The sequence below is a fragment of the Mercenaria mercenaria genome, chromosome 10 (genome assembly GCF_021730395.1).
Source record: "Mercenaria mercenaria strain notata chromosome 10, MADL_Memer_1, whole genome shotgun sequence".
Lineage (NCBI taxonomy): Eukaryota > Metazoa > Mollusca > Bivalvia > Venerida > Veneridae > Mercenaria > Mercenaria mercenaria.
In genome coordinates this window covers 50531605-50559133 of record NC_069370.1, presented here as the reverse complement: position 1 = coordinate 50559133, position 27529 = coordinate 50531605, and the positions used below count along the sequence as shown (strand labels likewise).

Genomic DNA, 27529 nt, shown 5'->3' with positions numbered 1-27529 from the left:
ATAAGGTAGCCATTTGTTCATTCTAGCATATACCATGACATATATTTATTTTAATGTAGGTTGTAAGCTGTTAATTCAAATATTACATAGAAGATATTGCCTTTTGAATCATACTATCTATCTCAGGGGCGTAGGGACGATTTGAGCCTTGGGGCGGCGGAAGGGGTGGGTTTCGGGGGTGGTAGCACCATCCCTTCAACGGGGTCCCGGTGGGGCGAAGATATTTTGCATATATTATTAGCTAGAGTAAATGGTGCAATCTGGTGACTTCTTGGACTGATCAGTAGCTGTTGAACATACTCGTTTTTTTTCTCGAGTTTTCATCCCTTTAAAATTTACAGTTTACTGTGTTTAAACACTGTAATGACGGTACAATGTTTGATACGGACAATGTCTTGCCAGGGTAGAACCAATAATGTCTAAGTAGGGGATCGAGCACAAGAGCCTGACTTACAGGGTTAATCCAGTCCTTTAATATGGCATTTTAGTCATTACATGGCTCAGGTCCGGTTCCAGAAATATTTGACTGGGGAAGGAGGGGGGGGGGGGGCGGGGGGAGGCACCAGTCTAGAACCAAGACGTGACTGCCGGGGCGCATAGCGCCGAGAGCGGGTAGGTACGGGAGCGGGGTGTGTGGGGAGGATTTCTGCCCATGTAAGGGGGTCAGGGAGGTCTTGCCCTGGAAAGTTTTGAAATACAAGGATGAAATGGTGGCCTCAGGGGCATTTACTGGGTACTCCCCTCATTTTAGGGGGGTCAGGGGACTCTCCCCCTGGAAGGTTTTTAATTTCATGTATGAAATGGTGACCTCTGGTGCATTTTTAAGTCTAAATTTGTATGCAATGAAAGAGTTACTTCACGCTTGATGGGAGGGTGGTCAGGGGGCTCTCTCTCTCTCCCCCCCCCCCGCCCCCACTGGAAAATTTTAAAATAATGGTATGAAATGATGGCCTCTGGTGCGTTTCTGGGTCTAAATTTTGAGAGAATATTATTCCTTTGCCGAAATAGTTGGGTGTACCTTTGATAAGTATGGATCCGCGCCTTTTGCATTTATAAAGGTAAAACGCAATTCACTGTTTTCTTTCTGAAATAAGCGCTAATCATTTATTCGTATGATACTATATTTTCTTTGATAATTCAAACAATCTTTAAGTGTCAAAAATATTTAATTTTATATATTTTGTGAAAAGACATCTAAAGATGTCGATTTGCTTTTCTGTTTTACTGAAGATACTTACCTTTGTTGGCAGAATCTGAGACACAACATAAATTCGAGTGTCTATAATCTGTTAAGCAGTAAGCAGTTAAACACATTTAACTTTCTTTAATTGATGTGTCGCCTATAATCCAACTCTGCGGGGCGTGAAAATACAGCGAACTTTGATTTTGTACAATACCTTAATTTTCTGTCACCAAGGTGATCTAGCAAGGTGTAAGCGATATATCAGTCGCCGATGCACTTCATGATAAATTGATAATTGGCAAGGGAAGACCGCCGTATTTATTCTCAATTATATTTTCTAGCCTTTTCAAAAAATTACGAGATCGGCATTTCGCCGCTCCTCAAAATATTGGAGCAGCGGGCGCCGCCCTTGCCGCCCCAGCTCCTACGCCCTTGTATCTATGTATTGAATTTGTTCACGTAATTTTATTAAATAAATGCCAGTTATGGCCCTTCTGACTCATTCCGATATATGCCATGGCATGTATATGTTAACTTGTAGGTAAATTAAGTAAGCATTAGAAACGACCCTTAAACACATTCCAATATTATACCATACCATGCCCTATATTTGTTAACGCAGATTCAATCATCAATCAAAGTTATTGCCCTTTGACTCTCTTCATCGTATTTGTTACCATAGGTCTGATTATTGAAAATAAGCTATGGCCCTTTGACTCTCTTCATCGTATTTGTTACCATAGGTTTGATTATTGAAAATAAGTTAAGTTATGGCTCATTGACTCATTCCATGTATTTGTTACCATAGGTTTGATTATTGAAAATAAGTTATGGCCCTTTGACTCTCTTCATCGTATTTGTTACCATAGGTTTGATTATTGAAAATAAGTTATGGCCCTTTGACTCTCTTCATCGTATTTGTTACCATAGGTTTGATTATTGAAAATAAGTCATGGCCCTTTGACTCTCTTCATCGTATTTGTTACCATAGGTTTGATTATTGAAAATAAGTGATAGCTCTTTGTCTCTCTTCATCGTATTTGTTACGATAGGTTTGATTATTGAAAATAAGTTATGGCTCTTTGACTCTCTTTATCGTATTTGTTACCATAGGTTTGATTATTGAAAATAAGTTAAGTTATGGCTCATTGACTCATTCCATGTATTTGTTACCATATGTTTGATTATTGAAAATAAGTTATGGCTCTTTGACTCTCTTCATCGTATTTGTTACCATAGGTTTGATTATTGAAAATAAGTTATGGCCCTTTGACTCTCTTCATCGTATTTGTTACCATAGGTTTGATTATTGAAAATAAGTAATGGCTCTTTGACTCTCTTCATCGTATTTGTTACCATAGGTTTGATTATTGAAAATAAGTTATGGCTCTTTGACTCTCTTCATCGTATTTGTTACCATAGGTTTGATTATTGAAAATAAGTTATGGCCCTTTGACTCATTCCATGTATTTGTTAATATAGGTTTGATTATTGAAAATAAGTTATGGCCCTTTGACTCATTCCATGTATTTGTGAACATAGGTCTGATTATGGCTCTTTGACTCATTCCATGTGTTTGTTACCATAGGTCTGATTATTGAAAATAAGTTATGGCCCTTTGACTCTCTTCATCGTATTTGTTACCATAGGTTTGATTATTGAAAATAAGTTTTGGCCCTTTGACTCATTCCATGTATTTGTTAACATAGGTCTGATTATGGCACTTTGACTCATTCCATGTGTTTGTTACCATAGGTCTGATTATTGAAAATAAGTTATGGCCCTTTGACGCATTCTATGTATTTGTTAACATAGGTCTGATTATTGAAAATAAGTTATGGCCCTGATTCATTCCGTGTATTTGTTACCATAGGTCTGATTATTGAAAATAATTTATGGCTCTTTGACTCATTCCATGTATTTGTTAACATAGGTCTGATTATTGAAAATGAGTAATGGCTCTTTGACTTATTCCATGTGTTTGTTACCATAGGTCTGATTATTGAAAATAAGTTATGGCTCTTTGACTCATTCCATAAGTTTGTTACCATAGGTCTGATTATTGAAAATAAGTTATGGCTCTTTGACTCATTCCATGTCTTTGTTAACATAGGTCTGATTATTGAAAATAAGTGATGGCTCTTATAGGTCTGATTATTGAAAATAATTTATGGCTCTTTGACTCATTCTATGTATTTGTTAACATAGGTTTGCTTATTGAAAATGAGTTATGGCTATTTGCCTCATTTCATGTGTTTGTTGACATAGGTCTGATCATTGAAAATAAGTTATGGCTCTTTGACTCATTCCATTGTTATTTGTTAACTTATATTCAATTTCTGCCCCGTTAACTAATACAAGTATATCCTATGCCATTCAAAAGTAAATACAATGAACGGTCCTTTGACTCAATACTGTTTATACTGTGATATGTATATGTTAATATAAGTTAAGTTATTAAACTTGAGAAATGTTCTGTTTATACGCATTTCCGTGTATACACTGATGTTAACTTATGTTGAATCATTACCTATAAGATACGATCCTTTGACTCATTCCAGTGTGTACAATGACATCTGTTTGTTGACTTAAAGCACTTATGATCCTTTGACATCATGCCATGTATTTGTTAAGCAAAATAAAATACGATCCTTTGACATATTCCAGTAGATACCATGACATGTTTATGTCAAGTAAAATAAAATACAAACGTTTAAATCATCCAGTAGATAGTATGACATTTATATGTTAACATAGGTTTATGCGGCCGTTTGACTCATTCAAGTAGATACCATGACATGTAGTTGTTAACCTGGGTTCATTTATTTAACAACACTTACGGACTCATTCCAGTATAAATGTTTGGATATTTTCGCCTAAAGGTTCTGGCCCTTTGACTCATTCCATTAAATTCCATGACATGTAATCGTTAACTCGGGTTCAATCATTTGACCGGGTTCAGGTATTCAATTCTTCAACAAAAATATAACAAATTGACAATTCCATAAGTAGCTGCTACTGTGATTGTGGGTTTTCGGTTATTGAAAAATAGTTCGGTCCTTTGAATCTTTCATGTATAAAGTAAAACATGTAGTTGTTCAATTAGGCGGAATTATTACACACGAATCATGACCATTTGACTAATTCCAGTAGGACATGCAGTTAGTACTGTAGGTTCAGTTATTTGACATAAAGTACGACCCTTTGACGCATTACAGTGAGTATATACGGTATATAAGACGACATTCACTTATTTAACATAAGTTATGTATCTTTGGCATGATCCAGTATATACATTCACCTTTCAATTATAAGCATAAAATATTGCCCGGGGACTCACTGCAGTATAATCTATGACATGTAGTTTTTACAGTAGGTTCAGTCAGTCATTCAGCAGAAGGGTTTAATCTTTGGCATATTCCGGTATATACCATGACATACATGGGTTCAGTCATTCAGCAGAAGGGTTTAATCTTTGGCACATTCCGGTATATACCATGACATGCATGGGTTCAGTCATTCAGCAGAAGGTTTTAATCTTTGGCACATTCTGGTATATACCATGACATGCATGGGTTCAGTCATTCTGCAGAAGGGTTTAATCTTTGGCATATTCCGGTATATACCACGACATGCACGGGTTCAGTCATTCAGCAGAAGGGTTTATTCTTTGGCACATTCTGGTATATAGCATGACATGCATGGGTTCAGTCATTCAGCAGAAGGATTTAATCTTTGGCATATTCCGGTATATACCATGACTACCATGACATGCATGGGCTCAGTCATTCAGCAGAAGGGTTTATTTTTTGACATATTCCGGTATATACCATAACACGCACGGGTTCAGTCATTCAGCAGAAGGGTTTAATCTTTGGCATATTCCGGAATATACCATGACATGCATGGGTTCAGTCATTCTGCAGAAGGATTTAATCTTAGGCATATTCCGGTATATAGCATGACATGCATGGGTTCAGTCATTCAGCAGAAGGGTTTATTCTTTGGCACATTCCGGTATATACCATGACATGCATGGGTTCAGTCATTCTGCAGAAGGGTTTAATCTTAGGCATATTCCGGTATATATCATGACATGCACGGGTTCAGTTTCAGTCATTCACCAGAAGGGTTTATTCTTTGGCACATTCCGGTATATAACATGACATGCACGGGTTCAGTCATTTAGCAGAAGGGTTTATTCTTTGGCACATTCCGGTATATAACATGACATGCATGGGTTCAGTCATTCAGCAGAAGGGTTTAATCTTTGGCACATTCCGGTATATATCACGACATGCACGGGTTCAGTCATTCAGCAGAATGGTTTATTCTTTGGCACATTCCGGTATATACCATGGCATGCATTTGCTACAGCGGGTTCAGTTATTTGACCCTTTTAAACATTCCAGTACATACCATGATTTGTAGTTGTTATTATGGGGTCATTTTTAAATTCCATTTAATCTTATACGAGTCATATGGCCCTTTCAGTATTTTCATTCTGCCCTTTTTTGTCCGGTCAAGTTGATTCATTGGCTTACTTCGACACGTGGGAATAGTACAGAGGCAAACTCTCCTTAGAGATTATCCTCCCTAGCATTGTCTCTTTATTTTAAGGGGAGACTACTGTGTAGGGGATTGGTTGACGGGTTGTTACACTAGTCATATTTCTGTAGACCGCCATGTGAATCTTAAACTGAATAAAACCAAAAACATTGAAGAAATGTACATGTAACATACGAACTTCTAAAGAAGAGCAATGCCATGTTATTGAAAAAAAAAACAAAAAAAAAAAAAAACAAGAAAAATAAACAATTTGATCGAGTGACTGACTGACTGACTGGCGACGGCCGATCGATCGATTGATTGATTGATTGGTATTTTTTATTCATTCAGGTAGCTCAAGATCTTATATCTGCGAACTTCACAAAACGCTACGCAGCGGAAGCTTCTCAATTTGACTACAAGAATTTTCAAGACGAGGACTTGAAACGTCAGTTTGCATCTATCGCCGAACAAGGGACAGAGGCAATGAAAGATCCCAAGAAACTAGAAAGGGTAAGTAAAGTTAAAATGAGATAGTATTTCTCAACTGATTGGTTTTCTGCGTAATTTTGGATAAAGATAATTCGTAAATTAAAAAATTTCTTTTTAAGACAATATGCAAGTAACCATATTTTTACGTTTAGTTTGCATATTTAATTTAAGCTTTAAGCGCAAGATTATTATTTTTATTTTTTGCATAAGAGAACGACTTTATGCAAGATAACGATTCGAACTGATACTTCAGATTTCTGTTTCGTAAGTTACTATGAAAGCATAGGCAGAAAATAAAATCAGGCATCATCTTCTTGCGGAATTGATAAGATATCTTTACAAAATGTATACAGACACGAGTTTCACACTCGCATTTGATAACATAAGAGTAGCCCTGGCCGTTTTTCTTTTCTTCTGAATCATAGACTTTTAAGACATCGGTCGAAAAATACACGGCGTTTTAAAGACTGACGATTGACAAAATTCAGAACGTGAACTAGAATATCAGTACTCGGAGGATCAGGCCAAATCAAACCAGTTTTCAATGTATGATCATTGTGTTAAAGCTAATTGCATTTGAAGAAATTGTGTAAAAAGTTAATTGACTTCTACAGGAAAGTTTAATTTCAACAATCAATGTATGCTGCATACAAGAGAAAATAACAAAGGGAAATAATTCTGTAATGACAGCTGAAAGAGTTATAAGTCCTAGACATTACATTTTCTCTCAATGTCCTCTATTATTATCATATACAAAACTGTAGTGTTATGTCAAGACAGGGGCGTACCTGGATGATATTAAACTGCACGCCAGATATGAGCAGCATAGCTACGAACCAAGCAGAGATGCTGCGAGTGTAGGGTAGGTCAGGGAGGGGGTCTCCAGCTCCCGGCGGATTGGGGTTTGGGGCATCCCCTTGAAAATGTTGAAATATTTTCGGCAAGAGATGCGTTCTCTTGCTATATTTCAGCGTTAATATATTTTGTCTGTCACATTTGCACTACATATTACAAAGATAATCATCTAAATTCATAGTTTATTACACCGCTCATGCTTACTGGCAGGGATCGTGACAGTGTCTAAAATTGCAGCTAGAGCAGCCCCGGATGATTTTGAGGAATATAACCATTTTCCGTATAGAGTCCAATGTAACTTTACCCTAGAAAGAGTGTGCTTCAATAGCTCGATCGCTCTGGTACGATACTTGCCCAGTACTAGTATTCAATAATAATTTTATCTAAGATTTTAAAATGTTTAATGTTTATTTCGCATATTTTTCCTTGAATTACTTCGATACAACGATGAATAACAAAATGAATTATGCCAGACTTAGAATACAATACATTCCAGGACACAACAACATTAAATCAACAGTAACAGTAGATATAGCTGTTTCAAAATATTTTGCGACACTGAAACACTGTTTCATATTATGCTATTTCAACTGCCAATACCCGCGCAGACATATTATGTATCGCCAAATGGACCTAATAATGTGTTTGTTAGGGTAACTGCATCTAAACTCTTACCTAATCCTAACTGCTACACATGTGAACAAATCACATATTCGAACCGTATCGTGTGCAAAGCTGTTATCATCAATATTCATTTATTTCAGATGAATTGTTTATTTAATATCCTCTACAATGCGAAGATTGCATAGGCAGTACTCTTACATTAAGGATATACTAGTTTTTTGTTGTTACCGTTTTTGAAATCTTCGTCTATGTTTAATTTAATGCATGACATATGCATCCGCATTTTGAAAGATTTTTGATGAATGCGTCTATCCACACAGTGCAAATCTTTCAAGTTTTCTCACGCGAAACGTAACTTTTTTTCTAGTTAACGTAAATAACATCTAATATTGACAAACACAAATTCAAACTGCGCATATTGCTAAATGGTATTTCGATATCCATATTTGCATTTAATTGCAACCATTAAACAATCATCAGTATCTCGCCAAGAGAGTTATATTTAGCGTAACATTTTACTTACTTGAGATATCGGCTGATCATTTTGTTCTCTAGCTGCTCTCTTGACCATTTGAAACTTCAACAACAGAACAGAATTTTATTGAGACTTGTACATCGTCTAAACACCAACATTTACAATATACATGCCCCATGTGGTTCTGGGACGATCTGTGTATGAAAAGAATTGGGACCACTGCCTTACCCTTGCATGATCGTAAGAGGCGACAAATAGGGTCTTAACACTTGGTTTTGCTGTAACTCTATGATTCCAGCAGGTATGCAAATTTTGATTCCATACCTCATGTTTTTATTTCGATGTAAATGAGATGTGAAACCAAAATTTGTAGTCCTGTTTTAAACTACAACTACAACAACAATAACAACATAACTATAGTGAACATAAATCATTGACACTGTCAAAACTTCAAACGTAAAATAAAATAATCAGTTAACAACGGAAAGATAACAACAGCAGTTACATACGGTGTTGTTGCTTTCATCAAAAAATAAAAAACATGTAAGAATTTTTAGCAATAAGCGAAAAGAAAAATACATAAAGAATTATAACATGTTTTTCTATATTCATGATTACTAAAAAACACAAATCAGTCTTATATTCAACAAGAAATATCTTTAAAAATGATGGTCGGCGAATTGTAATAAGGAAAGAAGTTTATGAATTTTTCATCTAACATTCATCTTTCATCTAACATTTTTCAAATTGCAAAACTAAACACCACACTTTAACAATTTAAATGGTTCTCTTTTAATTTTTCACAAAGGTTTGGTAGGGTTGCAATTTTGTTTCGTTTATCCTTAGACGAATAATTACAGCAGTAGTTTGATGAAGATTCATGAAGTGGTTCATTAAACGTGTTTATATTTTTAGCTAAATTGGTCCATATCCCCATTTGTAACAAAATAGCAGGAGACCTTACGATATTGTTACACATCGAGTTTGATAAAAATCCATTACATTTTAGTGGTTCATGCGAAGAAAGGCATATCTACTTTTAGCTATAGTGGTCCCTAATAGGGCCCAAGTTCCTATATAAATAAATTTGGAAGAGGACCTTATAATGATGCTCCAGACCAAGTATGATAAAGATCCACCAAGCTGTTCATGAGACGCTGTATAAAGGCATTTCTAGTTTTAGCTCTAGCAGCCCCTAAAAGGGGTTAAATGTCCCAGCTGAACAAAGTTGGCTGCGGGCCTAATAAAGATGCTACAAATCAAGTTTGATTAGAATACATGAGAAAAAATCAATTAAAGGATTTTTTGTTTATTATTTATATTTATTTCTAAAATAGGCCAACTGATCTCGCTTTAACAAATGCATATTCGCTATTCATGAATCTTTGGACAATGACGTCACACCTATAAAAAAGTGAAGGTCAAGCAAAACATACAATTGTAATTATTTCAATATTTCTGTTTCATAAGCAAAGTTTGACCGAAGTCATATCACATAGATAAACTGTATGCAGCGTACCTTCATTTCAGTGTAATTAGATTCAGTTATAATATAGCATATATATAATAAAACAGATTTCAACTGAGTTCAATATTTGCATACCATACTAAAGAAAAATATTCATATAAAATCAGTTACATAATTTATAACAAATATATCAAAGCAAACAAGTACTCATTCTAATATACAATCTGAATAAGTCACAAAAGCAAGAAACCTTTTCATATACAGACGACAATTGTAACAAGGAAAATCTTTTAAAAAGCACTTCTCTACATAAAAAGACTCTTATCACACCCTTATTCATGTGATACGCAGACCGTAATCAGCTCTTTCTTTAATTTGATATATGTTGGTATTTGAACAGGTTTTTTATCATATTTATTAAACTTACTTATCATTTTGAGATATATCAATATTCTTGCTAAATATACTGAGCCAAAGTTAGCTTTAAAACTGTGAACAGCGTCGTTAAGGATAAACGCTTTGTCTACATTTCACTCAGCGTAGCACAATCAGCAGAGTGAAAGAAATTGACACTCTCGTCCAATCAGGCGGAGCGTTGCATAAATCTTCCATTTTGATAAATTACCTATAATGCGCTATCAAGTAGTTTGATTTGCAAACTGAAGTCACGTGGCATAGGTAACGAAAACGAATTTAGACGGCGTCGCCGAAAAACGAATTTGATAATCTCATTAAGATGATATTTTTCAAATGAAGAACTTTAAATAGCCACCTTACCTCCTTGGGCTATACATTTTATTGCATTTTTTTTTATCATTTTAAGCCTTTTTATTTTCACAGTGCCGAATTTGAATTGTACGCATAGACGTATAGGCGTATGCCCAGGTACGCCCCTGATAACAGCTTTTGTGAAATGATACAGTTGTTGTTTGAAAACAAATAATTCCAAACTAGCGACAGAAACGTTTTCTTGCATGCCATATTAAACAAGTCTTCTTTTGTTTCGATATATCAAATCATGGACCTGCTATATATTGTTGATACTTTACTTGTTTTAATAATGCGTTAGGTGCATGGCTGTTTTACGTTTCACACATATGAAGTATTATTATAATACATTTACTAGTTAACACACATGTATTCTTAAAACACCCTTTAAAGATGATCGTAAATACGCTAGACTTTTCTATTTTTATTACTATAAACATTTAGGTCAATTTCGCAATTTGTCGCAACCTACCGTTAAGGTAATTGCGTCGTACTGGAGTTTGGGAGATAGAATGAAAACAAACACTGAGTATTCCTAATCAGTCATTCTTTCCTTGCCAGACTGATAAGATATATATGAAACACATTCTGTATTACAAGTTAAAGCATACCAAAAGTTCCTTCTAGGGCACATCTATATAAATATATAAAATGACCATCTTGTAAAATTTTGGTTGCAATGTCTGTTTTATACTGCCAAAAAATATCAGGTAAGTATTTACGCTAGTTATTTAACATAAATTGTTAAATCCAACAACAAATTAAATCTATTACCTCTTTCAGTGTAGAAAATACAGCAATAAGTGTTATACTTTAACGTTTACCCAGGTCATTATGATATCTAGCATTCCATCTTTCATGTATATTCGTATATTTCAGTTTATACAGTAAATACCTTAACCGGTCACACAGGTAAACGCGTGACATATAGTTGACCCGATCAAATGGGCATTGGTCAAACATATATTTAGAAAGAAGCTAATAATAACTATGTCCTCATGTCTAGACAGTCAAAGGTCACATAGTTGTTATAAAACCCATAGACCACGGTACTGTGGCGCGCACTGTTAGATAGATACTTGTAGAGTACACACATTATTTTCCAGCCACCAATTCTGCGTCAGGGTGTGCTGTATTGAAATACTTTTGGGGCTATTTTACTATTAACTGTTTCATCTAGTTTGACTTGTATATACGTTAATACAGAGAGAGGCTCGCGTGTGATTATTTCTGCACATTTTAGTTAACAATTAATACATTATATAAAACTGACAGTGTGTTTGTTTATTTTCCATCTCTTCTCGTTTCACATACATATGAGCTCTTGATTACCCACCAAAGACACAACGCGAAGGAACAATATTCTATACGATCACGTAACACCAGCCGTAGGGTAACATAAGACATTGACTGTAGTATATTCATTCATGATTCCCCTTAATTAAGCTGTAACCTGATAAGCCCAAGTAGTCTCTCTCTCTGATAGCAGACGGCTAGATGATAGTTAGTTAACATTTATTTTTAATATTTGCTTAGAGTATACGCATTGTATTTTTGTATATTAATATTGCTGGCTTCTTTCATCTGTTCCAAAGATATCCCATCTGGCCTGGAATTTGTTACAAATAATTAGAGGGTCGCAATGGTGTTTGTTTTCATATATTAACCATGCAATTGAAGGTAACAATATCATTTGGCTGTTTACATTTAAATTTGCTGATATATGTCTATCTGGTCAATGTACATATGTTATGTTCAGGAGCAAATAAAAGAATCAATTAATCATCCTCGGGTTTAGTATTGTGTAACCCATGGATTCCCCCCAATTGAGAAAGAATAGTTTAACGTCAGAGGTTATTTCTAAGGTCACGGACTTTTATTGGCCGGCTTGTAATGACAACAGCTTTCGGTATCAGTAGCTCAGTCAAGTGTGACTTATTAAACTGGAATATTCCTTCTCAAGAGAAGGAATAATTAACAGAAACACAACTTCCTCCCTCACATTTGATAACATAGGAGGAACCATGTTCTGTTTTTAAAATAATTTCCAATAACTTGCGTATTGAACCAAGCTGACTTACGGAAAGCCGATCTACCGAGGTGTCCGCCCGTGTCTGAAATCCGCCCATGCTTGAAATCCGCCCATGCCTAAAATCCGCTCATGTCTGAAATCCGCCCGTGCCTGAAATCCGCCCTTGTCTAAAATCCGCACATGCCTGAAATCCGCTCGTGTCTGAAATCCGCTCTTGTCTGAAATCTGCCCATGCCTGAAATAAAACACGATGTGGCACATAGAGTTGTGCTCCACCATTATTAATTACTGGGTTTCTTAGTGACTCTCTGTGGAAATACATGGAGCCAATATGATAAATGGGGAGGGGACAAGTAAGTCGAATCCTCATATTGATCATACTGACCCTACATAACTTTCCAGTCCTACAAGATTCTAGTGTTTTCACTGGTCAAAGGATGGTCTCGTGGTGTACTGAAAATAAGTGGACGTTAAAATTTTAACAACTAGAGTGTGATATTTTTTTGTTTCATTCTAAAATTACAGTCTTCTAGACTGATCATATGTTTAGTTCACCCTGTAAATCGGAAGCCATTTTTCTCGGTCCGGAATGATTTCTTTTTTTTTTTAGAGTTTACGGCAGAGTGTCAAATGCTTGATTATGAAGTTTCTTTTTGAAGTGTGTTTTAAACAGTTCAAACTTCTATTATAATTCTGTGATGTTTAAGAGCGCTTTTATGTATAGAAATCGATTAAGATCTAACTGATTTCTTATATAAAAAAGATCTGAAATTCAGCATTTTAAACAGAATAAAAACCATTGTCTGCTCATGACATGATAACAATCTACAGGCAAGGTTAACAATGTAGATTTTAACAAAGGAGGCAAGCATCGTGTTCTTAGATATTGTCTAGTCTTTGAGTGTTACAAGAAGTAATTGTCCGCTACAAAACGTGCCTTCCACATTATTTAGTTTAAAGTTTATATATATATGAGACAAGCAAGACCAATATTTATGGCCAGATCAAATGCATATAAATTGTTGATGGGTAAATTAGAAGGCCTAAATACTTGACATATAAATTATATAATTGTCCGAAAACTGGTTATTAGGACATATTTTATGAATTCAAGCTCTTCTCTTTATTTCGTGACACAATCCCCTTGTTTTTTTCTGATAAACTACCATGTAAACCAAAACATTTATGTAAGAATTGTTAAACCACTTATGATATCCGTATATCAGTATTCGGCACTTGCATTTTGCATGTCAGACTTCGTGATAGGGTTAACATGAGCCTTAGATATTGCCTTGTCGTTTTTCTGTAAGATATTTTCGCTGAAACTTTGTACAGATATGTTTTAAAATTGCTGTAGGTCATCTACGTTTAAGAGAAAACGTTTAAAAACAAATTATGCGGTGACTGGAATTACTGTTTGAGTAAATGCAAAAAAAAAAATGTGCAACACCTGTTTCGAAATCAAGAGGTAATTCATGCGTTCTCGTGCATTTAGGTGCAGTTTACTTTGAAACCAGACGTCCCGGCTACTTCAATTGATTCTTGTTTTCTAATCATTCTTTATGTATTTTTCTTTTCGCTTATTGCTCAAAATTCTTACATGTTTTTCATTTTTTTTTGTTGCAAACAACAACACCGTATGTAACTTTTGTTGTTATCTTTTCGTTGTTAGCTGATTATTTTATTTTACGTTTGAAGTTTTGACAGTGTCAATGATTTATGTCCACTATAGTTATGTTGTTATTGTTGTGGACCAAAGGCCAATGTCACAAGCAAGTAACTGTTCAGCAGACCTATAATCATTAACCAATTTTTGACATAATGGTCCCGAAACTGACAGGAACATGTATTGCTTTGCAACTCTCCATTTCTCAGCATTTTAAGACGGTAGACGCGTGATGACAGTTGTCAGTTTTGGTACGATTATGTATTCTCATATGAGCCGCACCATGAGAAAACCAACATAGTGCGTTTGCGACCAGCATGGATTCAGACCATCCGCGCAGTCTGGTCAGGATCCATGCAGTTCGCTTTCAAAGCCTATTGCAATTAGAGAAACTGTTAGCGAACAGCATGGATCCTGACCAGACTGCGCGGATGCGCAGGCTGGTCTGGATCCATGCTGGTCGCAAACGCACTATGTTAGTTTTCTCATTGTGCGGCTCAAATGCTTTTTCATAACAACGGAGAATGCCGAAAAGGCAAGAGGAGTAATCGAACAGTCATTACATGTACAGTTGCTGAAGCTCGTAAGGTGTAGTCCAATTGTTTTAATAATAAAGGTACGCCTACCATAAATTCAATTCAAAATGTGGTTTCTCTGTATCAGCATTTAACAGTATCAAATCTCTCCAAGTGGTTTGCATATCAGACTTCGTGACAGGGTTAGCCCGACTGAGATATTGCTTATTGCTTTTTATAAGATATTTCCGCGAGAAATACTTTGTGTATAGATATGCGGATATTAAACAGATTTGTAAATGGTTGTAGGTCATCTTCGTCCAAGAGAAAACGTTTAATTTCAAGTTATAGGGTTTGCTGTTCGAGTAATAGCAATAAAATGTGCAACACCTGTTTCTAAATCAAGAGTTCATTGCTGCATTCATGATCGTTTTACCTAGAAACCAGACGCTCAGTTCTTTATCGACAATAATCATTAAGTTGCACTTTTCGTTTTAAAACATGGTGCGAATTTATGTTCAGTTGATACATTTCGTTATTCTGACAGTTCTAATTACTTTTGAAGTTTCAATAATTTCAATAACGTGTTCATTTGAAGACTTGTAATAATGATAATGCCGATGTAGATGCATAACGGCTTTTGTCTTATAACGCCATTCTAGGTGACATATTGTGTATCGTAATACTGGAGGATGGACAAGAGTCTTATATCGAAACTAATTACAACTAGCCCTGCTGTTTATCATAACTATGTATCCCTTTCCACGGGAGCCATATTGTTCTTGCCTCCACCGTCTACATGTACGTCCGTCCGTCGGTATTTAATTGTACGTACTTATTTTCAAAAATCTCTAGCCGGATTTTTAAATATCTTTTTTCATTATTTTTAATCCGGTTGACACATTCTTTTTATTTTTGTAGCTATTTCAGCTACTTGCTGTAACAATTATATACTGTATGTTTCTTTTTAGTTGGGTGTGGTCCTGTCAAAAATGGAAGGAATTTATAGTAAAGGCAAGGTGTGTGGGGTGCCACCTGACTATGAGTGTTTGTCTCTGGAACCAGGTAATTTATATAACAATTTATTTGTAAAATAAATAACAAAAACAGTCAGTACACTTAAGTTACACCGATGCTAGGATTCCATTAGATTTCGTGCTAATATATACCAATATCGGTATCATACAGTGTAACGAATCCAGATGCTTCCATGGAAGACACAACAAGTGTATTAATATAAACGTCCGATATATTTAAATCTCATAATCAAGAAACAATTTACGTTTTCCCCCTTTTTTATTTGTTTTTGTTTACCTGGCTAAGACGCGTGTTTGTGTAGAAATTTAACATATCCTTTCCGCAGCCTTAACGTACTAAAACGTATTAGCGTCTGATGGCCCTTTCACGCTTCCGTAGAAACAACATTTATTACACGAAACTTATTTTGAAAATATTTCTGAAATGTCTAGGTCTGCAGCTCTCAAATACGGTTATATCTTACATCTAAGGCATATACTGACACTCTCAGACAACATCAAAATGACATTTTGAGCGATTTGATGAAGTTCCAAAATTATCAATGTACCCTTGGTCCGTTACGGACCCCTGTGGGATTTGTGTTTATCCACTGCTCAAATATTTTTTCATAGATTAAATGATGACATGCTGCACTAAAGCCCAGGTAATTTCAATTCGTAATAAAGTGCTGAAAATTGGCTCCCCAATAGCAAAAAAAAAAAAAAAAAAAAAAAAAAAAAAGAAAAAGAAGTCCACGCGCATACATTTAGACGGGGTGACCCCTGCGCGTGACCCCTGACTATCTACGAATCAAAATGCAGCTTTCGTTTTCAAGCCTAGCATTTCTACTTTCATTTTATTTACTTCCGGAAATAGCTGAAGTGACGTCATTTTCTGTGTTGTCAAAAACATACATATGCCTGGCGAGATTGCATAATGTGCTGGCCGTCCTGCTGGCCGTCCTAAGGATTTTTATATTTCTTTTGTTATAACCAGATTTTTCGATTGTAACAGCCAAATTTTCTATTGTTGTAACCACGGTTTCTTTGGTTGTGATCAGGTTTAACACGACTGATGTCGGAGAGTAGGGACTATGACACACTAGCACTTATCTGGAAAAGATGGCGAGATGTAGCGAAAGGAGAAATGAAGGAGTTGTACAAAGAATTTGTAGAACTTTCTAACCAAGGCGTAAGGGGTAAGTTTCTTTGAGGCATGATAGCAAACGTCTGTTTAAATTATTTTTGCCTCATTATTAGTCGGAGTTAAATGTGAGCACATTTTCGGCTAGAGGTGCAAACCCAGAATTCAGTCCCTTTTTATAGACTTGAGTGTATACTAAAGAAGTTCCTCGATCTTCTAAACAGCAATTTGTGTTGCCTTTTGGAATATCTATAGTATGATAATACATTTGGAATATCTATTGTATGATAATACAATACTGACGCTAATCGGGAACACGTTAACAAATTCTGTAATGTGGCTTTTCAAGCATTTGTGCTATATTTTTTGAAGAACCAGATGTAACTAATAAACTATTGTGAAGGTCTTCACAGGTAGCAAAGGAATATAAATGAACATTTTAATATGGGTCAAAAAGTGGGTTTCTTACTACGTTTACTGGGTATAACTAAGTACAAATCTGTTTCTTAATTGTTAAGAATTTCGATTTTGGTCTAGACATGTTGTGCATTATTTTACAAGTTAACACTTCACAGAAGGGTTTTTGATAATTTGTTCGTTCTGGATGCTCCTCTGAATGCGAGACAAGAAGTCAAGATACTTAGAAAAATCAACAACAAAATTACTCTGAATTTTTATTAGTAGAAGAAATGATGAGAAATGTATTCTACGGAATTGTGAACTAGTTATTCTACCCCATTTACTTTGACATACATTTTAAAGACATGTATCTTGTCGAAAGCTTTATGTTAAAATTGGTAGTTCCCGTTTTATGTCAAAATGATTCTGTGTATCCTGTTGACAGTTAACACAAAAATAAAATTCATAGTAGATCCTGTTTTATACCAAAATATCTTTATCCTGTTGATGGAAAGATATCGTGTTTCATTTAAAAGGTATTTACCCTTTTTGCTGCCATTATATATCTACCCCGTTGATAGTTAATAATTATTTAATGCAAATTAATTACAATTAGTGAAAGTGTTTTTTTTGTAGTATAACTTGTGTAGGACGTATTTCCGCCAGATTTCACATGCTCATTATCCATACTTCTAACCTCCTCGGTAGCTTAGTGGTAGGGTAAAATCGGCTTTGAAGGCGGGAAGTCATGGGTTCGGTTGCCGCGTCAGCTCAAACACGTGAAAAATAGTACTGGTAACTTCTTTTCTTGGCGTTCAGCATTTCAAATGATTTTTTTTATCATACCCTCATGGAGATAGATTCCATCAGAATTGGGGCTTCAATACTGATTAATATATAAGATGATTGAACACTGTTTCACAATCGACCTAAAATAAATTAGCATGAAATACAAAAGTTAAAGTGTATAGATACAAGTGTTATCGGAGGAATCTGTGCATCTTGTAAGCAATAATTTCTGTCAGATCTCTTAAAATATTATTCTACAGGTAAATAATTATCACATTATGTTGATTTGATATGTGAATTGCTGTAAAGGCTGTGGTGAAGCAGCAGCTGAAATGAAATGCTTTGAACGCTTAAATCCTCTACCTCCAAATTGTAACGTGAAGTACTAGTGTGCAAAACACTCTTGATGGCCTTTACTGATTGTGGTGTGGAAGCGTTTATATAAATCGTAACAACTCAGTCATAGGAGTAAGTTTTTAACCATACAGTTACTTCATTTTTCCTATTAACTTGTGTCATACAGGTGTACAGGTAAATGCAGGGTAGGATTATTATTTGTGTCATTCGTTAATCTCTAGTACTATGTCTACAAGATGATGATCGTGAAGGACTTAGTGGTTCAGTTATTTCTACAAGTCCACTAAATAAAGAGTGTACAGAGGTTTATATACAAAAATGAAAAACAAGCAAATTGGTTTCTCCATATCTTTAATCAATACCAGTAGAAGGTAAATTGCTAAAGCTGACATGTTATGGAAAAATTTATCGCTGTAGATTATTTCGTTAGTAAAATAATAATCCAAAATAACACCTTAAAATTGTTATAAAATGTTACATTTCTTTTTTTTTCTTTTTGACGTAACTGATTTTTACCACGGATAAGGTAAGATAATTAGAGTTTGACGATCAGATTCTTAATTGGTTGATTTGTCATATGCTTTCGTGGTGTCACATATAGCCTTATTTAGACTTCCACAAGATTTAATTCTACAAAACAGCCTGTTTCTGTTTCCTTTAATTAGGTTAGTGAAATAGAATAGGTTAATCATGAATCTGTTTTTTAAAACAAATATATCCGAGTATTTTTAATATAAATCTAAAAAATGTCAACTGAAAGTTCGTTTCGGTAAAAAAAGACTAGCGTTTTTATTTCACTAAGAAGTAAAATACAAGGAGAATGGTCCATAATATTAACTGGAAAAAAAACCCACAACATATCATGGGTTTTATTCATATACAAGATAAATCGGTGCATGGTAGTAGGCCAGTTATATTACTAGACAAAATGTCCGAACCTCAAACTAATTCCAACATGAAGGTTTATTGCTGATTTATGATCTTTAGTTAAGTATACAATACAGGGAAAATGTCCTCTAAAGAAATCCAAGCCAAATTCTGAAAATTAGCTGATAATTATATAAGGGCAGCTTCCTTTAGTTTTAATTTCACAAAGTATTGCAAATTTATCTACATTAAAATCGATTAAACAAAATATTTGTATCATTTCTTCATTCACATGCATGCACTGCATAATAAAGCAGTTCAAGAAGCATAAATAATTGTCGTAACTGTTTATGAATTTCGAGCAAATATTGATATTATCAAGTACCCCAACCATATGACGTTACATTGTGAATACATTTTTGTTTCTCGAATCCCCTATGATTGTTCTTTTTTCTTGTTTCTAGAGATATACATGTTTGGTGTTTAAACCTTTTAACTCCAATGCCGACGAGTCTGTTTTAGAAATATGTATGTATAAATTTGGTTAGAAATTCTGTTCTGAATTTTGACACCCCAACGCTTTATGACAAAGATAATAAAATATTTAAGGTGGGCTACCAGTAAGTGCTAGAGATCTTAAAATGTTTCTTTTTACTGATATTAAAGAACACATTTATGCTATAGATTACCAGTAGAAGAACAATACAGCAAAGGGTCCATAGTTACGGCCACAATAAGTATTAGATGTGGACATTGCTTCAGAATTCCAGATGCAATATCTCAAAAATGTGCTGTGATATTTTTGCGGACTTCTTGTCTGTGCTTCATTTCCTTACATACTGTTTATTCCACACCAAAAAGCTTATGTTGGAATTAGTTCAACCCCAAACATTAAAATGACCAGCCTATAGGCCATTTGCCACTTGAACAACATAGCTATATTACAGTATATTGATATGTTACAACAATTCTAGTTGAAATGTTATTGCATATATTATACTCGTATTTACTAATGATCTGACATAAATGTTAATGCTATAAACAGTGATTGAACACAAAAAATCATTTTCAAAAATTGTCATGTTCTGAATTTGGTGCGTCGGAATTTGATTTCTGCAATGACAAGATCTAAAATGAGTCAAGTATTTATATATATCGACATATCAGCATTATACATGACTGAAATACGACGCTTGTCTGAAGTTCAGTGTTTTTCCTACACTGTATTGCTTTGCCGAAACGAGAAAGAAACTTTTGAAATTCTTAGATACTTAATGTCAGTAATATAATGATTTTTCCTGTACAGTAAGAGGCTTATGGTGTGTCTATAATTTAAAAATGTCCTCAAAATAAAGAAGTGAGAAAATTGTGTGCATAGAAGGATTTAAATTAGATCTTCTATCATTTCCTGATTATTCTTTCCAAGAAAATATAAATTACTAAAGCTGATCCTTATCGGTTAATATTGATAGCTTAAGAGTATTACCTATATCGAAATAATATCACATTATTTATGTAAACCTAGCCGCCTCCCAACTTCCGGCATCGTGTGTGCAGGCGTAAAAAACATTTATATTTTGTATTTTCAAGTCTAAGGTATTTAAATAATAGAATACCTCTGAAACTTACGCTTGGGGGCATGAGGTGTATCGCACATTTCATTGCCTCTCATGAACAGACTTATTCAAACAGAATCTGTTATTTGTTTGCTTTGTTCAGCATTTCAAATGAAACTAATTGAGAAAAAAACAACACAACTTATTCTGATTAACTAAATTCAGAATAAGTTTACTTTTGAAAATATATAAGAATTACTTCTTTCACTGATTTCAAATCCTTAATAAAATATACATATATGTAAATTCTATTAAAATGTATATGCAATATCAATTCTACTAGTGTACGGTAAAATACAACAACTAACTTCTAGACGCATGTATACGTGTGTTGTTTCACAGAATCTGATCAGGTACATGAATGATTGCAGGACCATCAAGAATTTACTTCACACCCCTTAGGTTTATTACACTAGCACAACAGCACTAAAATGCTGCCGTAAAAAGTCTACACAGGTTCTTGTCTGGTCATTTGGATTTGTGTAATTCATTCAGTCTTCTTTTATATTGAAGTTCCGTTTACGTGCTGTTAAGGATAATGAGGGGTGTTTCATTTTTATAACCTCTCATGACCAGCCTCATTTAAATACCACAAAAGATCAGTTTTATAGATTTATTTTCCCAAATCAAAAGTTCTGTGGTTAGGTATGCCCTGAATTTATTTCGGATTCTTATCACTGTTTTTTTAAGATGAAAGTTTGAAAGTTGTCTCTATATTTGTGTGTACTGAATGAATACAAAATATCTTTTTTTTGACATGTTTTGTAGACGAACGTATTTATTCTTGCTGAAATCTTACATTTTGCAATTAATTTTTGATTTAGCAGTTATGTTTCATAACGTTATTATATTCTGACAAGTTTTTACAGTTAATAATAATAAAGTTTTATGACACGCTATGTAATTTTAAGCTACTAAAAACAAGATCTTTGATAAAATCTTATTATTCCATTAAGATAACATGAACACTTTTTAAAACAATACAGATTAACTAAAAGTGTATTTGCTGCCTTACCGTATGTACTTCGCTTTATTGGTAATATACTGAACAAAACCTCTATCTAGACTGTTTATGTCTTGCAGTAACATTATTACTGGAAGTCATACAACTTTGGAAATTGTTGTTCTTCACTTTACTTGATATGAAGTGCACGTACCGTTTTTAAATGTATCACCCTGCACATCTTCTACAAGATCAAATTAAAATTTTGAAATCAAAATTGTATAGCCATTCATATTCACATAAAATTGACTACGGCAAGATAAGTATTTCAAGACTTATGGTCAAAGAAGGCCCACAAACTCAGATTGCTCAGTCGAAAAGGGGACTAAGCTCTGTGATGAAACGAAACAAAGTTGTCAAACAAGTGCACTGTCTGTTTAATCGGCAGAAAGTGAGTGAAGATTCAATCCAGCCCCAACAGTAGTTACTGAGAAAACAGCTAATATAAAAACAACTTAATAAAAAAACTCTCTCACACGAAAAAAGGAAAAATTTGCGCAGCTTTGAGATTTCGAGTAATAGAACCTGTGCATTGCATGTAAGATCATGTACTTTGCTGTTCATAGGATGTCTTTAAATTGTTTTGGTACTTGTAACATATGCAAATATTGAGTTCTACTCAAAGAGGGTGTGGGAGGTAGCATGCATTTCCACTACTGTCCATGAACTAGTTTTGCATTCTCTAACAGATGAGGGCTAAAATCGCACCACCGCTAAATGTTGCAATCAATGTTCAATGTCACAACGACCGATAAATCTTGCAAAGACTGATATATGTCGCACCCACCGCTAATATTTTGACCAGTTATCAGCTATCAAATTTTAAATACAAATTTAACAAGTTTACAAATTATAACAACATAAACTTAATTAAAATCTTATCTTTCAAATGATAACAAGAAATGTATCTATTTGTTTTCAAAACATCTCAGTTAAAAGATATCTCGTTCTCGCTACTATACAGATTCACTTTCCTGGATTTAACCTTTATACTGCTGGCGGCAAGTGATTCTGACTTTGCGACCAGCACAGACCAAAGTCAGGCTGATCCGCATGGCCTACACTGTTCGTTATTCAGTCAGTAAAGTTTCAGTGAAATTAAATGATGGACCAGTCCATTCTAAAAATTAGCAGGCTAAAATCAACGGAAACGAAAGACTGCTTAAATATTGTATCAACATCTGTTCTCAAATGCGTATCAAAGTGGCATGGACTTGTATTCATCTACTGTGGAACAATCTCTAAGAGATGAAAGTGAATATCTGTCAGAAGGTATTGTTGGCATGGTGCACTGATTTGTACGATAACTTTTCACTTTTTTTTGTACATTTCAAAAGGATATAATGGTACTGCAAACTCTAATTACAGTTACGTTGCATAATGTTAATATCTTACAAACAAGCTTTAACCCAAATGCTTAACTTAACAATACCATAGGGAAGATCATTCATTTTCAAAGTCTATTTCCCACCTGGTTTATATATGAGGGAACGTATGTGCTAAGGGCAAGATGTTTATCAAAGAACTTGTATATGATATTTCAGAATCAATATGCGCAAAGCTATGTTAAATCTACTGCTCTGACAGTTGGGGAAGCATACAGAATAATAAAATGTGAATGTATGTTTCCTTGCTTGCATTTTCGTGATGCAAGAAAACATGTTTCGCTTTTTGGCATTTGGCTAGCCTAAACTGAATGTTTTGAAGAAATTTCGAAAAGGAGATTTATATCAGCGAAATAATCTACTGCGATTAATTTTGTCTGACAAGAACAAACTAATACTTTTAATGTTATCTTGGATGTGTTGAAACGAAATGATGAAACATTTGAATTAAATGGTTGCGGGTCTGTTACCTATAAGCATTCAAATAAGTGTTGCTTTACTGGGTGTATTGAAACAGCAAGCCCCATCAGATGATTCCCTGTATTCCCTAACAGATATGCTACAGTCAGAGGCATTTGATTTCATAGGCTCCTATCGCGTTACAAGAATTATGTTAGTATCAACTTAAATAATTTTTGATATACGGTCATTTACTATTGATCACAACTGCGTAATATAATAATCTTCATAAATACAATTTATAAGAAAGCCATTAAAAAGCATAGACCGCAGCAAAGCAAACAGTCTAATCATGAAATATTCACCAGACCCAAAAGCACCTGCATGAGCATAATTGTCCTAAAACATTCAAGGGACTCCGTGATGTTAGAGAAATAGACTATGTAATACGACTAAGTTCAAGTTCAAAGAGACATTTACCACTCAAACACATCAATTAAACATTGTTTTTAGCCTAATAGGAGCAGAAATTGGTAATATAAAAAACAGGGTGACTGTCCCTTTTGTGAATTTGCCTGCCTATTGTATTTTATTTGCAGGAAAATACTTTTCGCTTCTTGGGAGTTGGCTGGCCTAACCTAACTGGTTTTTTTTGTTATCTCTGATAAGGTTATTTAAACCTATTAAATAATCTCCAGCAATAACTTCAAGAATGAAGTTTAATATATTTATGTTATCAGGCTTGTATTAATAATTCACTGAAAGAATATTTAAGAAAGCAGATGGCATGCTTTCTTATTTGTTTTTTCGTTTAAACCGTTAGATTTATTGATGAAACCAGTGCTCATATTTTTCACTCCGTTTACTCTTATATCATTTGCTTAATATAAAAGAGTGTACATATGTTTATAAACAAAAATGAAAAACAAGCAATTTGGTTTCTCCAAAACTTCAATCATTTACCACTACGCTAAAGCTGACATGCTATGGAAAATGGAAAAATTATTTCGTTATAAAATAATAATATAAAATAGCACCTTAAAATTGCTATAAAATGTTACATTTCATTTTTTGTTTTTGATGTTACTGATTTTTAACACGGATAAGGTAAGATAATTAGAGTTTGACGATCAGATTCTTAATTGGTTGATTTGTCATATGTTTTCGCGGTGTCACATATAGCCTCATTGCGACTTCCACAGCAATATTTAATTCAACAAAACAGCCTCTTTCTGTTTCCTTTAATTAGTTAATCATGAATCTGTTTTTAAAACAAATATACCCAAGTATTTTTAACATAAATCTGAAAAATGTCAAGAACGTTCGTTCCGGTAAAAAAATAGTGTTTTTATTTTACGAAGAGGTAAAATACAAGGAGAATGGCCCATAATATTAACTGAAAAAAAAAAACAACATATCATGGGTTTTATCCATATACAAGATAAAATCAATGAAATGACATCCGGTGCAAGTTTGCCTTAGTAGGTAATTTCATAGTGGTAGTATATATAGGCCATTTGCCACTTGAACAACATACTGTAGTTATATTACAATATATATTTATACGTTACAACAATTATAGTTGAAATGTTATTGCATAAATACTCGTATTTACTAACGATCTAGCTATAAACAGTGATTGAACACAAGTATTCATTTTCAAAAATTGTCATGTTCTCAGTTTGGTGCGTCATAATTTAATTTCTGCAATGACAAGACCTAAAATTAGTCAAGTTTCTGTATATGTCGACATATCATCATTATACACGACTAAACGATGCTTGTCTTAAGTACCATGTTTTTGCTACACTGCATTGCTTTGCTGAAATGAGAAAACAGCCTTTGAAATTCTTAGATACTTAATGTCAGTAACATAATGATATTTCCTGTACAGTAAGAGGCTTTTGATGTGTCTATAATTTAAAAATGTCCTCAAAATAAAGAAGTGAGAAAATCGTGTGCATAGAAGGATTTAAATTAGATCTTCTATCATTTTCTGATTATTCTTCCCAAGAAAATGTAAATTACTAAAGCCGATCCTTGTCGGTTAATATTAATAGCTTAAGATTATTACCTATATCGAAATTATTAACATTATTTATGTAAACCTAGCCGCCTCCCAACTTCCTGCATCGTGTGTGCAGGCGTAAAACAAACATTTACCCCGCCTTTTTTCCTGCATTTGATGTGAGTTTTTATATTTTCAAGTCTTAAGTATTTAAATAATAGAATTCCTCTGAAACTTACGCTTGGTATCGAGTGGTATCGCACATTTCATTACCTCTCATGAACAGGCTCATTCAAATAGAATCTGTTATTTGTTTGTTTGGTTGCATTCTCTGCTTACAAAGGCTCTTCTTATAGACTTTGCTAGATTCATCCTCGCTTTCTAAAGGACAGTAATATTATGCAAATGAAAATTATTCTATTGGAAAAAAAGTTCTTCTTTTATTGTTGAAGTAAACTGATAGTACTAAAACACCATTTTGTTTACTATCAAGTTCTGGATGAACTAGAGTAGTTGTATGCATAATCATTATTAAAGGAACTTTTAATTTATTTCTGTGTTAATTGGGATTATAATGATATAGCTAAAGTGTTTAACCTATCCAGCTTACTTATGGAAGGTCAATGGTATCCGGATCTTCCTCTACCATTTAAAGGTGGGAAAAAAATCATATGACCTAAATTGTGTCGGCGTGATCGTTACTCTAAGCTCTGCTTTGAATTTCTCGAAATAACTATTCTTCTAACTCCACGAAAATGAAGAGCTATCAGACCATCCAATTCACAGTGTTCTAGATATTCAAATGTTATATTGACAGTAAATAATTACAACTTTGTGCCGACTTGATAGGCAATTAACTTGATAGGCAATTACGGGAGCAACCTGTATTGTGATTTAGTAGCAAAAAGAGCTATAGCTTAATTGAAATATACTGGGTACATCTAGAAACGCAACATTTGGTCTACAGTCAATATTTTTTAACCGAAGGTGCCTTGCATTGGTAAATGCAAATGGTGCTTTTACACGTTATTAACCGTTGTATGCTGGTTCAAACCTTGATATAATTCAAATACACATGTACAAGGCAATTATAAAGGAAAGTGTAAAAAAAACGAGAGTAAAAACGTTGCGTTTCTAGATGTACTGAGCATATGTTGTAGGCAGACCGATGTATTTCATGTTATCGCAATGAAATGATTAGCTTTTATCCAAGTTCATGTTTCTGTTATCTCTAAACTATAGTATATATAGTAAGTAGACGATTACAATTGCTGAAAAAAGGTAATATTTCAGCCAAACCAAATTTGAGGACATATTATCTGTCATACGATGAGGTGATCGGTCCATTTCAACATATTTCTTCTTAGAAACCAGCCATAAAAACCAAAATACCTAAACAAATAAATATAAAACAAACTATGACTAAGTCAATTCTAACAGAACTCTTGCTATGGAAAAGAAAAATATTGAAATATTGAAATGCTTAATGTTAGTAACATACCTGTCCGTGAAAAAAGCTGCCCAGGTCTTTGATGTTTCAATTATTTCATAAAATTGTATCAAACGTAGGAAGAGGACGAAAAAGTTGTCAGTTTTTTTCCAAATTTTCCACACAATGAAGATAACGTAAATAGCATTAAATGATTCTTGTCAGTTAATATTTATCGCTGTAGATCATTTTACGATGCTATGAATCACCTTGTTGAAATAATATCACAAAGTTTATAGTTAAGAAAGCCAACTCCCAACGAGTGAAATATGTTTTTCCCCAGTCTAAATCAAACATTCACATTTTCTTGATTTTGCATGCTTGTTTTCTAGGCGTAAAATTGTTTGTTTTCGGTAACATGCTCAAAAAAGTTATGGTAGGTAGGTCGGTATAATTTTTTTATCGTGGTACTTTTCGGAAATTATTTTTGT

General features: G+C 34.2%; 1 protein-coding gene across 2 annotated transcripts in view; it reads left to right on the top strand.

The window, feature by feature from the left end:
- LOC123560737 (angiotensin-converting enzyme-like) overlaps nt 1–27529 on the top strand; it is a 104533-nt gene that overhangs the window by 4412 nt on the left and 72592 nt on the right. For both annotated transcript variants that reach the window (XM_053553068.1, XM_053553067.1), the window contains exons 2-4: nt 6083–6244; nt 15598–15691; nt 16704–16841. In XM_053553068.1, the coding sequence (XP_053409043.1) occupies nt 6083–6244; nt 15598–15691; nt 16704–16841 (394 nt within the window). The remainder of the gene's footprint in view (nt 1–6082; nt 6245–15597; nt 15692–16703; nt 16842–27529) is intronic.